We start from the raw sequence: 16,507 nt of genomic DNA on the forward strand, positions 1-16,507 counted from the left end.
GTTTTTGCCTTTCTTTAGCATTTAACACAGGGCCTGGCATATAGTAAAAATTTTTGCTGACTTGACATTAAAGACCCTCCAATCTGGTACCACTTGATCTTTCTAGCCTCATCTTATTCTCTTTAGGATACATTAGTTTGTAGGCAAATACTAGTTACTCCCCAACCCCCCCCCCCAGTAGTTTCTCCACTCCTTGCTTTTAGTTGTGTTGTTCCTTTTGCCTGGAGTATACTTCTTTCCCTTGTGAAGAGGTTGAATCCCTGCCACCCCTTCTTTAAAACAGTACAAATTCTGTTGAAATCTTTTGAGAGTCCTATTAATAATGCTCTTCTTTTTTCTTTCCCCCTATTTCACTTGAAGTAGCCCCTCCTCCTTCTTCCTAAATCCACTTATCAGGTGATATGTATTATAATTATCTATTAATTAACTCATCCCTAGATTGTTAACTTGGTCTATGAGAACAGGAATCATCTTTTCCAAGTTTTTGTCTTTCCCAGAACCTGACAGTGATTAACATATAGTTGGGCTTTCTGGGAGATTGTTTAAAGGCCCTTAATTAAAAAAAAATCTTTTTCACTGTCTACAACAGAACCAGAACCAGTATCAAGTATCACAGAATCTCTGAGTCGGGCAGTCATTGGGAGGCCAGCCAAATACTACCTCAACAAATATCCTTTCCACTACATCCCTGACAAGTGGTCATCCCTCTTTAGCTTGAAGGCTTTTCTTTGAAGGCAGGGATTACTTTACTTTTTGTCTTTGTATCTGAGGTAGCTAGAACAGTGACTTGTATGTAGCTATGCATAATAAAAGCTTATATATTAATAATTAATAATAACTGCCGCTTAAATTGTGCTTACTATTTGTCAGGCACTTTACAATTATTATCTCATTTGACTCCTCTGGGAGGTAGGTGCTATTAATATTCTCATTTTACATATGAGGAAACTTAAGCTAGTTGAATTGAATTATGGATTATTATAGTTATATATAAAATTACAGATTATTAGAGTTATATGTAGTAGTTTAGGCTCTACTTGAACATAACCTCCTGCTCTGACGGAGCTTTGCATAGTGGATGAATCTCAAGAGAAGTATTTAACTGGAGGGCCACATTGCCCCTGTTGTTCAGCCCTGTTCAACTCCTTGTGACCCCATTTGGTTTTTTTTTGTTACTCCAGCTCATTTTACAGATGAGGAAACAGGCCATCGGGGTTAAGTGACTTGTCCAGGGTCACACAGCTAGTCAGTTTCAGAGGCCATGTGAGTCTCCCTGACTTCAGACCCATGCTCCAGCCACAGTGCCACCTAGCGGCCTCGCATTGCTTATATAGGCTGCCGTTTAAATTCATTGACTGTCAGAGCTGGAAGGGACTTCAAATGACTTCTGGCTCTCTGGCATATGAATAAAAATCCTGCTTAGAACTTCAGTTCCTTGAGGGCAGGAAATGTTTCATTTTTATATGTATATGTCCTACTTAGTAAATCTTTGTTGATTGACTTCTTTATCTCCCCTCCCTCCCCCCCGCCCCCCATCAGACTGCGCTAAGGACGGTTTTTTCTCCCCTTTCTTTATGTTTAACACAGTGCCTGGTACACAGTAGTAGCTTAATAAATGCTAGCTGATTGACGACAAATGGCCATCCGGTCTTTCCTTGAAGATCTGCAGTGACGGGGAGCTCACTATCTATAGGGATGGCCCTGTGGGGCAGCTCGGAGCATTAGGAAGGTTTTTCTGGGATGGGGTCAAAAAGAGCTTCTGTTGTTAACACCACGCCTGGGACTAAGGCCGCTGGGACGACGGCCGATCAGCCCCAGACGGAGAGAAGGGGAGGCCTCCAGGAAATCACAAGGGCAGGAGGCCAACTCGGGCCGAGCCTGCTCTGACTTCTCCCCTAAAGCCCTGCAAAGCGCCAGGGCCCGGCCGCAGCAGTGAGCCGGGAGGATGAGTTGCGGCAGCTGTTCCACAGGGGGACCGGAAATGGGGTAGGACCTCCGGAAGTAGGCGGAAGCTGCTGTGTAATCGCTCCTAGGAACCGAGGTAGCTGCGAGTCCCAAAATGCCGGATTACCTAGGTGCCGATCAGCGGAAAACCAAAGAGGAGGAGAAGGATGATAAGCCTATCCGAGGTCAGCGGAGTGGAGCAGCGCGGGCAGGGTGAAAGGAAAGCGGGGGGTGGGAGGGTTCTGTCGCCGGTCGGCCGGGGGAGGGGAAGGGACAGAAGAAGAGAGGGAGCTCGGGGCGTTTGGGGCCCAGGCCACGGCCCCCGCTGCCTCCGCTCTGCCTCCCCCCGCCTCCCTCCCTGGCCCTCCGGGAGGGGCCCTGCCCACCCCCTCTCTCAGGGAGGGGGACCTCTGAGGTCCCTTCCACCTCCGGGATCATCATTAATTCACATCTATTCAGCAGACATGGATTGAGCGACTACCAGGCGCCGAGCCCTGTTACGAAGTGGGGGGGGGGACGGAGGAGGGCAATTACCACTCTCCCTACCCTCGCTGTGGGGCGGGGGTGGGGGGGGGGTGGGGTGGGGGATGACCCGGGCCCGGGGGTGTTTGAGCCCCAGGGGTGTTGGGGCGGGGGGGGGGGGGGGGGTAGTGCTATGGGATAAAAATGTTATTGCTGGAGCGGGGTGTAGGGGTCAAGAGAGTTTTCTCGGAAATCTGTTCTTAGTTGAGGTCCCATCTCTTTTCATTATCACCACAATAAGTGTTCCCTAAAGCATTAAAAAAGATCATTTTTCTTGGAAGCGTTTGGAGAATTTCTAGTTTCTTTCCCATTTGCTTTGTGCTATCTTTTCTTGTCAAAATTATATGTTGTCTGGCTAGGATCCTGCAATTTAGATATGAAAGGGACCTTAAAACTCCCCTTACTACCAACCCCCTCACTCTTCCCCAAATCTAGGAATTTTACACATGAGGAAAGCAAGCTCCCAGAGGTTAAAGAACTTGCCCAGTGCCTCACACCAAATGGTAGAACTGGGGTACTTTTTTTTTCTTTTAGCAGATTATGAAGTATCATATAATCAAGAATGATTTTTGATCTCTCTTGCCTTGGGCATAATAACCAGTTGCAGTAATAGTTTCCTTATTTTGTCTTTTCCAGGTTTTTATTTTGATTAAAATGTTTCTGCTGCACTTATACCTCATAGTCAAACTGTGTTTCTCATATGTGTTCCTATCTTCCACCTGGCCTTATCTCTCATACCTTTAAATACCTAAAAGTCCTAACACCCTTTAAAAGAAGGAGTGCTTCTTTCAGCCCCTATTTAGGTTTTTCCTGCTTTCTCTTCTTGGAAGCATCTTCTGAATCTGAGACCCCAAGGAGTTTTCAGGATACCTATTGGAAAACTTTGTCATAGAGACTTGTGTCCCGGAATTGATCAGCCAACTTGCAATTTTTTACTCTTTGGGTTCAGTACCTTAACGATAACTATAATCATTGTTTTATGTATGTGGATGATATTTAAAGTGAAAAATTATCCTTAGATCTATTGTATCTAGTTATTTCATGAAATTTCCAGTAAAATTCCAAGGATTTTCTTGAGGTGTCTGTTAAAAAATAAAAAGTCATAACTATTGTTTTTTTGATCTTAAAGCTAACGTATTGTCTCTGTCCTTTCAGCACTGGATGAGGGTGATATTGCCTTGTTGAAAACTTATGTAAGTTATTTGTATTACTGCAAAATGTGGGAATATTGAATGTAACCCAGAATTGTAATATGATAATGTTCCTCAGTAAGCAAAATTAGCATGTGTATAATAGGGAAAGGAAATTAACTTTTCAGTTTTGTGTTTGAAAGTATTAATGATTTTTTGATATTTTCTCTGAGAATGAATGAAAGTAAACTTATAGGTACCTCAGGGCAAGTCTTGAAAATAATTTCATTGAATGTATTCTTTGTCTATTATATCCAAGGCTGTGCTATTTTTAAAAGAAAAATTGAAAAATGTCAAGTCAAATCTTAACCATTTTAATAGATTAAGCTTATCAGAATAATAGATTTTTTCCTAGAAGAACAGATTTCTTGTCCCATTTGCATTCTGGCCAAACATTTCTTACCATTACTTACTTCACTAAATTAACGATGAGGAAAAGGTTTCCAGATGCTGTCCTGGAGACTTTCGTGTTGGACAAACTCTTAAAAGGTGGTTGTTGGTATCTTTTGTCATCATCTCCCTTCCACATGTATTTTTCTCCCTCTCAGTGAGTCATCCTTTGTAACAAAGAATAAAAAAAGAGATGGGCTCTTTAATAAAGGGTATGATTACTGAATTCTCACTCCAAAATAATCTTGGAGAAGTGGCATGATCTTTATCGAAAGGAAGATACAATATTTACCAGGAGAAATTGTATTCAAGTTGATGTAACATCAGTTTCCAAAAAGTCTTTGCCAGAATTCTGCATCAAACATTTGAGGCACAATGTTATCAGGGAGATTAAAAAGGCTTTAAGATAGTAAACAAAATCTAGGGAATTAATATTTATTTATACATAGAAAATTATAGAGTTGATCTTCTAGGCATCAATTCCAAGATTAGTTTTAATTAGTACCTTTGTAAATTAACTAGATCTCACTAAAGTCATACTCTCATGCTTGTTGTAAAATAACATTGGTTCTTTGAAACCTATGCCAGCAGAATGCAAGCTTTGTCAGGGCTTATCAAGCTAGAAAGGTTGTTTGTATAGGCTCAGTGATGGCTCATAGGTGTAATTTTGATTTTGTAGATCTCTTAAAGGGGTCTTAGGGATTCCTATCGGTCTTCAGTTCATACTTTGATAACCATTTGACTAGATGAGCCATGTATATATGATGTGGCAATTTTTATATTCTTATATGAAAACTAAAAATGTTGTTGATTTCCGTGTTGGAACTAATCTTTAACTTAATCCTTAACCGTAGTTAATCTCATTGCCTGAGAATACACTTTTTAATATGGGAATTAACCATGCCTTTGGGTTGCCATACCATTTGCCCTTTAGGCCTTCCTGGAAGTGTGGGGGTTTGGGAAAGAAGAGGATATGAATATTGCATAGATTTATGAGTTGGATGCCAATCATATCACAACAGTAAAATATTGAGATTTTGTAAGTAGCTCAGAATAAGAAATTATTGTCTTTCTGTATAAATTATTACACAGATTACTTCCTACTATATATATAATTAAAGCTATGTATTTCTGCATTTAATGGAATTTGAAATAATTTACATAGCAGATGTTGATTTCTACATTAATAATATAGAGATGAGTGAAAAATATAACCTTTTACCATATGTTGTGAATCTTTGCCTAGTTTGCATTTGTTGAGGTGTTTAGGGCTTTTGATGATGCCAGGCATAGCTTTTGCTTATAACCTTGAGTCATACAGGATTTGACTGTGTTTGTAGTTGGAGGGAATAGTGTGAAAATGGCATAGATATTATATTGTCTTTCTTATAACCTTGGAGGCAGTAAGAAATAATACAATCATAGACCTGCTCTGCCCTAAATTGGGTTTTTAGCTATAGTTTATAAGTTATAGTTGTTTGGACTAATTAGAATTACTTTTCTCTTCCAGGGACAGAGCACTTACTCTAGACAGATCAAACAGGTGGAAGATGATATCCAGCAACTTCTTAAGAAAATCAATGAGCTCACTGGTACGTTTTTTCCCATTCTTCAGAAATGATGTGTGAGTAATAATTTGAACTCAGGATTTGCTTTCATTAAATGTGTATTTTTTGGATTCTTGGGGTTTTTTTTTGAACAAATTGAGTTTCATTTTATTTAAGTAGCAGTCTATTTCTGTGTCTTATATAACTATTTACAATGCTTATGTATTTATGATACAGCTACTTTCCTTAAGATAGGCATTTTCTAGACCAAAACCTAGTTTGGTAGACTTCATTAGATGAATCCTGGTTTTATTATAATAAATAGATTATTGGAAATATTTTTATTTCATGGAATTTATCTTATTGTGAAATTGTTTTAAGTTATTTGAAATGTAATAAATATTGCAATTGCAAATTTTAAATTTGACTCTTAAAATATGGATTGATACTTGTTTCAGAGCAGGTTTATATAACACTTTTTAATGACTTTAATATTTGGTTTTTAGGCATTAAAGAGTCAGACACTGGTCTGGCTCCCCCAGCTCTTTGGGATTTGGCTGCAGATAAACAGACCCTTCAGAGTGAACAGCCACTACAGGTTGCAAGGTATTGATGGCACTCTTGATGTGTTTCTGACTAATTTTGTCTGAAGATAAATCTATTAGACTTCACAAAGTCTCTGACACATAACATTAGTGTCTATTAAGAGTTTCTCATTCTAATTCTTGATTAAGATTTCTACAAAATTCTTTGGAATTGACCCTTGGGAATTGTTGAACAAAGGAATTGTTTTCTGTGTGAGTTAGCAGTCTTTAGAAACTTTATACAGTGAAACTTTAGTAAAATAGAAGAGAAAAATTATTTTTCTGATTTGTTAGTCAAGAGAACTAGTTAAAGTGGTTGTTTTTTTCTATACGATGTCTTTTGTTTTTTAAAGTTTGTGTTTATTTTTGCCATCTTCTCTGGGTATAAGGAATCATGGGAATATAGCATATACTTTATTCATTATTGTAAATATGTACATATAATCATTTCTTCTGTTACAAAGAGCAGCAGTGTGACATGAGGAGAGGCATTGTCAGCCTCGTGTAGAGAGGAGTGTAGGCCTTGGAGAGAGGCACACCTGGATTTCAGTTCCACCTCTGATACTGTCTGTATGATAGTGGACACATCACTTAGCCTCTCTGATATTAACTTCATCTGTAAATTGAGATAATAGTAACTGGAACACCTACTTCCAGAGTTGCTGCAAGGCCCAAGTAACATACAATACATAAAGCACCTTGAGATATTTCAGGCTGTTAGAACTGGGGCCAATAGGATATGCAACCTTGTGTTTCACATTGTTTGTAATGAGGTATCTTGAGAAAATGATTCCTTTGATCTTATTTGCTTTATTTAACTCTATAATTTTAGTTTTCAGTAACTTTACCTTGAGCAGTAGTTGCACCTTCAGGTCTCAATTTACTCTTGTATGGTATGTCCACAGTAAAGAATTGAGTATCCTTGTTATAGTATGGTATCCTTTCCTCACTCCTAATCATAAGTATTTCTGTGCTAGGTGTACAAAGATAATCAATGCCGATTCAGAGGACCCAAAATACATTATCAATGTGAAGCAGTTTGCCAAGTTTGTGGTGGATCTCAGTGATCAGGTAGCACCTACTGACATTGAAGAAGGAATGAGAGTTGGGTAAGATGTCTGTGTGCTGTCCTCTTCTTTCACTGCAGATACTGTGACACAGTGCATACTTTATTTGGAATGAATTTATTCAAGGCCACTGTACACCAAGTATTATTATCAGTGAAGTACTGCAGTTGGCTCTCCCCCTTCCCTTGCTGCTTCTGCTTCTTCACCACAAATGCCTTAAACCCCTACAGTCTGCTGTAGGTCCCCACCTTTCTGCTGAGACTGTTCTAAGGTCACTAGTGACCTTTTCTTTAAATAATTTGTGTTATTGTTTTTTACGTTGCAAACATTTACAGATCACCTCTACTTCATGAGAGGTCTCTCATGACAAATGATTAAGCAAAACTAATCATACAGTGACCATATCTGAAAGTGCACATGGCATTCCAGGTCTGTGGAAACACCTCTCCAACTGTATTTAAAAAAAAATATATATTTTCTTTCTTTCCCATTCCTCACTCGATTGGGAAGATAAAAGAAAAACAGATTTCTTGTAACATAAGTTACAAACAAAACAAATTTCTGATGATTGTGTAGAGAAATACATATATACATATACATGTGTGTGTTTATATTCTGCACCCTAATCCCATTACCTCTCTGTAGTAGATTACATGTTTCATCATTGAACAATTTATACTATAACATTAGTATTATAAAAGTGAACAATTTTGAGAACTTTTATAAACTGCTGAAGAATGAAATGATCATAACCAGGAGAACAATTTATATAGTAACACCAATACTGTAAAAACAAACTACTTTGAAAGCTTTGACAACTGTGATCAGCACAATGACTTCATTACTCCAGTGGAGCAGTGCCTTTTAATTGCCAAATCAAATGACATTTTCTCAGTGCTTATCTTCTTTGATCTTGTAGCATTTGACACCCTTAACTAGCCCCTTGACTTTAAAAAGTTTACTCTCTCCTGGTTCTTCTTCCATTCTGATCTATTTTCTTTGGTGGTTTGTAGGTTTTTTGCCCTCTCATCGGGTAGTGTCTAAAGACTCCACATCTCTTTTCTCTATACCTACTCACTCTTACAAAGGTGGCTTCTGAATCGGCACATCCAACTCTAATATTTCCTTTGAGTGCTACATCTTTAGCTGTTGGACATTTTGCGTACATGTCTTGGTGGCATCTGAAATTTGACCTGCTTAAAACTGAACTCATGGGGCGTCTTGGTGGCTCAGTGAGTAGAGCACCAGCCCTGGAGTCAGGAGGACTTGAGTTCAAATCCAGACTCAGACACTTAACACTTACTAGCCGTGTGACCTTGGGCAAGTCACTTAACTCCAATTGCCCTGCCTTCCCCTCTCCAAAAAGCAAAACAAAAAAACCCCAAACAAATTGAACTTATCTCCCAGCTTTTCTTCCCTACTTTGCTATTTTCTATTGCTGATACTCCCATCACCCAGACTCAAAACATCAGAATAAGATTTGATTCTTTCTTATTCTTTACACCTCCTACATCCAATCAGTTGCTAAATCTGATTCTTCCTCCACAGTGTCATTTTTCCAAGATAAACACAGGGCTAACCATATCATGTCCTTGCTGAAAAGCCTTTAATGACTATTGCCTCTATAAAATACAGATTTTTTAACCAGGCATAGAAGATCTTTATATTCTGAATCTACCCTACCTTCCTAGCCATATTGTATACTACTCTCCTTCATGTACCTTTGTCCAGCCAAACTGGAAATTTTCCTCAGTTTTGTTCTGTACATTCTATTTTCATATTGTATTTGTGTGCACTATATCCCATGCCAACAATAAACACACTTGTTTCTGCTTCTTGAAATCCTTCTCTTCTTTCAAATTCTGGCTCAGGTCCTGTATCTTCCAAGACCCTTCCTTTATCCTCCTTATGAGACAGCTAGTTGGTGCAAGGGATTGAGCTCTGGCCCTCGAGTCACAGACACAAGCTCAAACTTGGACCTAGACACTAGCTGTGTAACCCTGAGCACATCATTTGACTTCTGTTTGCCTCAGTTTCTTCAGTTGTAAAATGGGGATCATATAATAGCACCCATTTCCCAAAGTTGTCGTGAGGATCAAATGAGATATTTGAAAACTGCTTAGCACAGTGCCTGGCATATAGTAGGCATTTACTTAATATTTCCCTTCCCCTCAAATGATTTCCTTCCTTTCCCCCTACAGCACTTTACCTAGATCTTTCCTTTGACCTTACATTATGCTTTATGGTAGACATGCTATATTCTCCTTCCCATCACACCTTACCATTGGAATGGTAAGAAGCTCAAAGGCAGGGACTATTTTTCATCTTTGCATACCCATGTAGCATGCAGTAGGTAGTTAATATGTATTTGTTCAATTGAATCCCTATACTTGCTTGTATTCCTTTACCTTCAAGCTGATTAGTTACATCTCAGTGATGGCTCTAGATATAAAAAAAGAATCAATATAGGAACAAAGCTTAAGGATAAAGAATTTGTAATTTAGTTTACCAAGCCACTTAAATAGTGTGACCTAACTAAGATAAAAGGACTGGTGCTCATATGACATGGGATTTAGATGTGAATGAATTCCAGTCCCAGCACTGTCACTAAGTAATTGAATGATTTTATGAAGGCCATTTGATTGTTTTTTGTCTCTACTTTAATTTTCTTAAAGAGTTGTTGCAAAGATGAGATGAAATAATAGGTGATAAATCCTTATTAAAAGTTTTTAAAGTGCTATACAGAAGTAAAATATATTAAGAAATATCAGCTTATTTTTGTCTTTATGGATTACTCATTAGGAAAACTTTTGGAAAATTTCTATTCCAATATAAAATTTCAGTCATAATTACTTATAACAAATGTAGTATGTAAGGTCAGGATTGTGATTGTCACAATAAGTAGTCAAAAGGAGATTTGATTGACTTGCTTAAGGCCATAGAACTGTTAAACAAATATTGACTTAAACTTCTTTTCTTCATATGTGTTTAGTCTACCAAACCATGTTATAGCTCAGTATGAGCATGTTGGCTTCTTTTTCTGACCTTTCTCTCTGTCTCAACTAGAGGATGTCTTAATGAGGCTCTTTGTTTTTCCCCCTCAGTGTGGACAGAAATAAGTATCAAATTCATATTCCCCTGCCTCCCAAGATTGACCCAACAGTTACCATGATGCAGGTAAGTTACTATGGGGTAGAAAAGAAAGAGACTAATTTTCTTTGAAGTATAATTTTATCCATCATGAAAAACTTTGAAATTTGTGACTGGCAGACTGTTCATATATATATGTATACATTAATGTATTAAAACATGTAAAAATATATTAAAAGCTTTTTTTTTAAATGGGTTAGTAGTCTTACAAAGTGTCCAAAAGAAGGGTGCATTGTAAGGTATTGATCAGTTTATGTGTTTTCCTACTCCTAACAACACTATAAAGTTTAGATTGTTTAGGAGTTCCAAGGCAGTGGACTACACCTTTCATTTTTTTTTTTGGAGAGCAGTTGGGGTTAAGTGACTTGCCCAAAGTCACACGGCTAGTAATTGTGTCAAGTGTATGAGGCTGGATTTGAACTCAGGTCCTCCTGTCTCCAGGGCTGCCCCTAACACCTTTCATTTTTTATTAAAGTCCTTATTTGCTTAAAGTTTTGCTTTTGGGTTATGGGTCTATGTTTTTAGATAGGGCACAGAACTGAAATTTTAAAGTATATTGTGTATCTTTCCCTTTAGGTGGAAGAAAAACCTGATGTCACATACAGTGATGTTGGTGGTTGCAAAGAACAGATTGAGAAGCTAAGAGAAGTTGTTGAAACCCCACTGCTTCATGTAAGTTGTATTTCTGTTCAGCTTTAAATTGCTTTATATGAAGTGATGATTGAACATAGGTGTTTTTTTTATGTGTGTGTGTATATATATATATATATAATTTTTTTTTTTAAAGCAATTGGGGTTAAGTAACTTGCTCAAGGTTACATGGCCAGGTGTTTCTGGGTGGGTGCTAAGTGTCTGAGCCCGGATTCGATTCCAGGTCATCCCGACTCTGGGGCTCACTGTGCTAACTGGCCACCCCCTAACATAGGTGTTTTTTGATTTCTTTCTTCATAGTGTAAACAATTAAAAAAAACAGATATCCTTTGGAAGTAGGGAAGAGAAGAAGGTTGATAAGGTCCAGATGAAAGCAAGGAGGAGGTTTAAAGATTTTGAGAATTTGAGGCATATGAAGAAAAATGAAAGGAATTGTTTGTTTGAAGGTGAAAAACTAAGATGTTACTTAACCTTTTGATGTATTGAAAGATTATTATGGAGCAAGACCAGTATCTGGTCTCAACATAGAAATAGGAAATGGGTCTAAATTAAGATGGAAAGTTAGATGTAGTAAAATAATTACAAACTTGAGAACTGGACATCATATGAAGCTGGGCTATTTTAATGGTAAATACTTAAAATAGAGAAAAGGTACTAACTTTTCTGTTAAAATATAAGTTTTTAAACTACTTTCACCATGACCTTGTGAACAGTGAGAACAACTTTGTGATGTTATATAGATTACATAATAATATGTGATAATTCTTTGTATCTGAGGCCAGAGAGTAGATACAATTTCTCATTTAGATAAAAAGTATGTAAGAGTTAGTTTTTAAAATTTTGTTTTCAAATAAGCATAAACAAAATTCTCCCTTATGCATTAATATAAAATTTTTGTCTTTGCAGCCGGAGAGGTTTGTTAACCTTGGAATTGAACCCCCCAAAGGTGTGCTTCTTTTTGGTCCCCCAGGAACGGGAAAGACTCTTTGTGCTCGTGCTGTTGCTAACAGGACAGATGCCTGCTTCATCCGAGTTATTGGATCTGAACTTGTGCAGAAATATGTTGGAGAGGTAAAGTTAATTTATTACAAATAAGGCAACATCAGATCTGGCAGGAGATTGATAATACGGAGTATAAAAAAAGGAAAAACTATTTCCCTGGATCACTTCTGTGAACCTGGGACAAGACAATTATTCAGTGATTAATAATCGCATTGTGTAGTTGAGTAGCTCAGAAACTACACTGCTTCAATTAACGGTACTTTCCAGTAATTTTGGAGCAGCACATGCTCCCTTGGAACCAGTTGAAGGATTCTGCGTTCTGTGATCCTGGTATTTAGAGCAAACATACCAGAAATGCAGTATAAGTACAAGGGAAAAGGGGCTAAGTAATATCTCACTCTAGGCAATCACTATTTATATACACTGTTAACACTTCTGCCATATGTAATAGCCTGGCTTCTTTGTTCTTTAGCATTGGTTGTTTGAGTGGTCTGTGTGGCAATGATGAATCTGTGAATTCTGAAACTTGTATGTTAGGTGGGGTTTGAGAATAATGCAAAGGGAAACAGCTTGTATCACTGATCACTATAGGTAAAATTATATAACAGTGAATGCCAGGCAGGAATTTAGTTTATTGGAATTATTTATAAAATATCATATATCACAAGCAGACTTTTGGCCAGGGTTTGGGTTTTTTAGGGACATTAATCTGACCTGTTTCAGACTTAGAGGTATTGCCTGCCTTTAATGAGTGACATGATTATGAAGATAGTATTGTTTTGTGAATGAGTAGATGAATCCTGGAAAGAGTGTTATAGCCTTAAAGAAGCTGAATGCTGCAGTTGCTGAGTTTTAATAGATTTTTTTTGTGTAGCATTGCAAAAATAGAAGCATTGTTCTTGTTGGGTTATGCTTAAGGTTTTATTAAGCTGACTCTGAATTATGTGTCTCAAATCATCTTTTTTTCACTAGGGGGCTCGAATGGTCCGTGAGCTCTTTGAAATGGCCAGAACCAAAAAGGCCTGCCTTATATTCTTTGATGAAATTGATGCTATTGGAGGTATGAATAACATTTAAGAAAGCTACTTTGGGGTCAGAATTTGTAAGTTACATGGTAAAAATATAGAAATCTTTATAGTATATTAGCTGTGCTATATACTGATTTGTTTATCAGCTCTAATATGCTTGAGATTCATACCTCTGTCAAAACTAATATTTTAAGAGAATTATATAAGCAAAAATAGAATAGACTGTATTTAGATAAGCTTCTTGAAATAGCAAATAGAAGGACCTTTTTCTTTCAGCTATATGAGGCCCTTTAATACTTGCATGAGTAAACTATGCACTGCACCATTCCAGTGTTGTTTAATGGTGAGAATGACTTAAATTAACAGTGGGACCTCTCTGTAATGCTAGTGTTGTGCAGTTTTACTAATATCCACCTGACAATTTACGTTTGACTTTTTTATATATAGTTACATTTCTGGGGACGTGATTTAACTCTAGTATATATAGCTATGCTCATGTGATTTGAGCTACTTTTTCACTTAATAATTTTAAAAAGCTACACCATTACTCTATTCCTTGTAGAATTTAGTATAGTAGGTATAGAAGTTAGAAAGCTTTAGAGAACTATTTATTGTGATGGGGAAGGGCCACATCTGACTTAAGCTGGGAAATGTCCAGATTTATGCAGTTCTGAGTTGTGTCATAACAGTGTTCTGTTGTATTAGAAATTTTCAAAGATCCTAAGATCATAGATTTAGAGCTAGAAGGGACCTGGAAGACCATTTAGCTTGACCCCCTTATTTATACCAGCAGCAGTAAAGGAAGAGTTAGAGCACTCCACTGTACTGTGCTGGAGATGTTCATTCATTTAGCAAAATAATACAGGATTTCCATGCTATAATATTATCTATATATAAATATATATATATATATATTCAGATGTCCCACAATAAAAGTAATTTTTTAATGGAAATTTTATCAGGCCATTTCAGATGTAACTATTTATAGGAACTTTATGTTGAAACTGGCTGTGTTCTTTAGTGAGGGGAAAAGGGGGAAGAAATTGGCCTATTATTCCTTTAAATAAGGTATTGCTGTATTTGAATATTAAGCATAATGTGCCATGTTGACTTTTGAGTGATTTCTTTAGAATTTGTGAAGTCTCAGTCCTGTTTTTGAGAAGAAGAAAAGAATAATGGAGCTAAAATAAGGAATAGGCTAAATTTATTTACGAGCTTTGGAATATATTTACTATAAATGATACATACTTTGCAAGATTTTTAGTTGATAAATTGCTATTTTTCTTACATGCCTTTTCCCAGCATGATGAATATAGAAAGTAAACATGATAAATTTTTAGAATAGTATCTACCTTTTATGAAATACTGTTAATTGCAATAATGCAGCCTAATAGTTTTCACCTTTTTTAGGTGCTCGTTTTGATGATGGAGCTGGGGGTGACAATGAAGTGCAACGGACCATGTTGGAACTTATCAATCAGCTGGATGGATTTGATCCTCGAGGTAATATTAAAGTACTAATGGCCACCAACAGACCTGATACTTTGGACCCAGCATTGATGAGGCCTGGAAGACTGGATAGAAAGATTGAATTTAGCTTACCCGATCTGGAGGTAAGAGATTTATTTTTACTTTAGAAGTACTCCCCCCCCTCACTCCCCAAACATTTCTGTGATTTTAGCAATATTTATTTCTCTGTTTTTAGGGTCGGACACATATTTTTAAGATTCATGCTCGTTCAATGAGTGTTGAAAGAGATATAAGATTTGAGTTGTTAGCCCGGCTGTGTCCCAATAGCACTGGTGAGTGAATAGTCTTACTCTATTTGCTTGTTTATTCTGTCCACTTTGCATTTATTCAGTATCTGAATAAAGTTGCTTTTATATTTGAAAGGTGCTGAAATCAGAAGTGTTTGCACTGAAGCGGGGATGTTTGCAATCAGAGCACGACGAAAAATTGCCACTGAGAAGGATTTCTTGGAAGCTGTGAATAAGGTCATCAAATCATACGCCAAATTCAGTGCTACTCCCCGTTACATGACATACAACTAATCATTGGAAATTTCCAAAACATATTGCTTCTTCTCAGTTGGAATAACTTGTTCTTTTAAAGAAAAATCGCAGTTACATAGACCATCGTAATTAGTACTTAATATACAAATAAACTTTTTCCAAAGTTTTTTTCTTTTGTTTTTGATTTTATTAGACTGGCTCTTTGTGTAGGAAAATAAAAGGGGAAACAGTTTACAGAGAGATTTGTTAAAAGATTTTCTGTTTTGATACCACAACCATTTTAGGTCTAGGATATAAAAATAGAAACCACTGTGCATTTGGTAGCATGTCAAGGTTTTTCTCTCTCTGAACATACTTTTTTTTTCTTTTAACATGAAGGGGGAGTACTTAATATTAAGTGGTTTTCTTTGTCATTTTGACTATGTTCAAAGAACTACAATTTGTATTGATAGGCCATGGAATGACTAGAGTGACAAGGTAGAACAAGAAAAATGAAATACATTCTGGCATAAGATCCCTAACAGTATCACTCACCTTGGGGTAATCCACAGTTGGCTATAGAAATAAGCTGGCAAGGGATGTGGGTTGATGGAGTCTCTGAGTGCCAGACCCGGCAACTACGCTGGCCAGAGAGATTGTTGCTCAGAGCTGTAGTTCTCCCCAGGGCTAACTGTACTGTGGTTAATCAAGTGTCTTCCCCCACCCCCAAACCATCCTGCTGCTCTGGTTCCTGGATGGAGGCTTTAGAGCTAGATTTCAGTTCCATATAAGGAAAAATTTCCTGTCAAATTAAAACTTTCCTAAAGTCTTTGGGAAGAGGGAATGATCACTTGATCACAAGAGGGATGATCACTTGTTGGGGATGTAGAAGGAATTACTGTTAAGATCTAGTTGGATTTTATGGCCCTTGCAGCTCTTATGGTCTGTGATGCTATGATTTAACAATTAAAATTCATTTTAGAGAGCTTGCTGGCACTTCAAATAAACTCCTGAAAGCTTTTAATTAGATACTTTAAGGTAATTTTTGCAACTAGCTTATTCAGCAACAAAAAAAAGATGGACAAGTCTTTTAATTGTATGTTACTTAGGACCTGAGTTTGAAGTTCAGATCTGTTTAAACTTGGTCAAGTTTCTTAGCCTTTTTTGGTCCTTAGTTTTTTCTCTTGAGAAATGGGGTGGAGGGGTGGTGGGGGGGTTTCAAAGAGGTTCCTTTCAGCTCCAAATCTGTGAGCCTATAAACTATGGAGGGGGAAAAACCACCACCAACACAGATAGCCAGTAGTCCAATCTATTTTAAATTCACAAGGAAAAAAATAGTAAAAAAGGAGATTACTTCATACATAGTTTTAAAAATTCAAAAGGTATCAAATACTGACATTTGAAGCTCAACCATAGTTTTCATTCTTGATATTTCACACAG

General features: G+C 37.2%; 1 protein-coding gene across 1 annotated transcript; it reads left to right on the forward strand.

Moving 5' to 3' along the window:
• Positions 1 to 1,972: 1,972 nt before the first annotated feature.
• LOC138175900 (26S proteasome regulatory subunit 7) lies at positions 1,973 to 15,253 on the forward strand. The gene is made up of 12 exons (XM_069106556.1): positions 1,973 to 2,129; positions 3,622 to 3,659; positions 5,557 to 5,638; positions 6,100 to 6,199; positions 7,155 to 7,286; positions 10,349 to 10,421; positions 10,971 to 11,066; positions 11,952 to 12,116; positions 13,020 to 13,107; positions 14,486 to 14,688; positions 14,781 to 14,877; positions 14,969 to 15,253. Exons 1-12 carry the CDS (start codon positions 2,060 to 2,062, stop codon positions 15,124 to 15,126), a joined length of 1,302 nt encoding a protein of 433 aa, XP_068962657.1. The 5' UTR covers positions 1,973 to 2,059; the 3' UTR covers positions 15,127 to 15,253.
• The last annotated feature ends 1,254 nt before the right edge of the window (positions 15,254 to 16,507 follow it).

This window comes from Petaurus breviceps, unplaced genomic scaffold (assembly GCF_028583685.1).
Source record: "Petaurus breviceps papuanus isolate PSGF00001 unplaced genomic scaffold, PetGlider_PUasm1.0 79, whole genome shotgun sequence".
In the NCBI taxonomy this organism is placed as follows: Eukaryota; Metazoa; Chordata; class Mammalia; order Diprotodontia; family Petauridae; genus Petaurus; species Petaurus breviceps.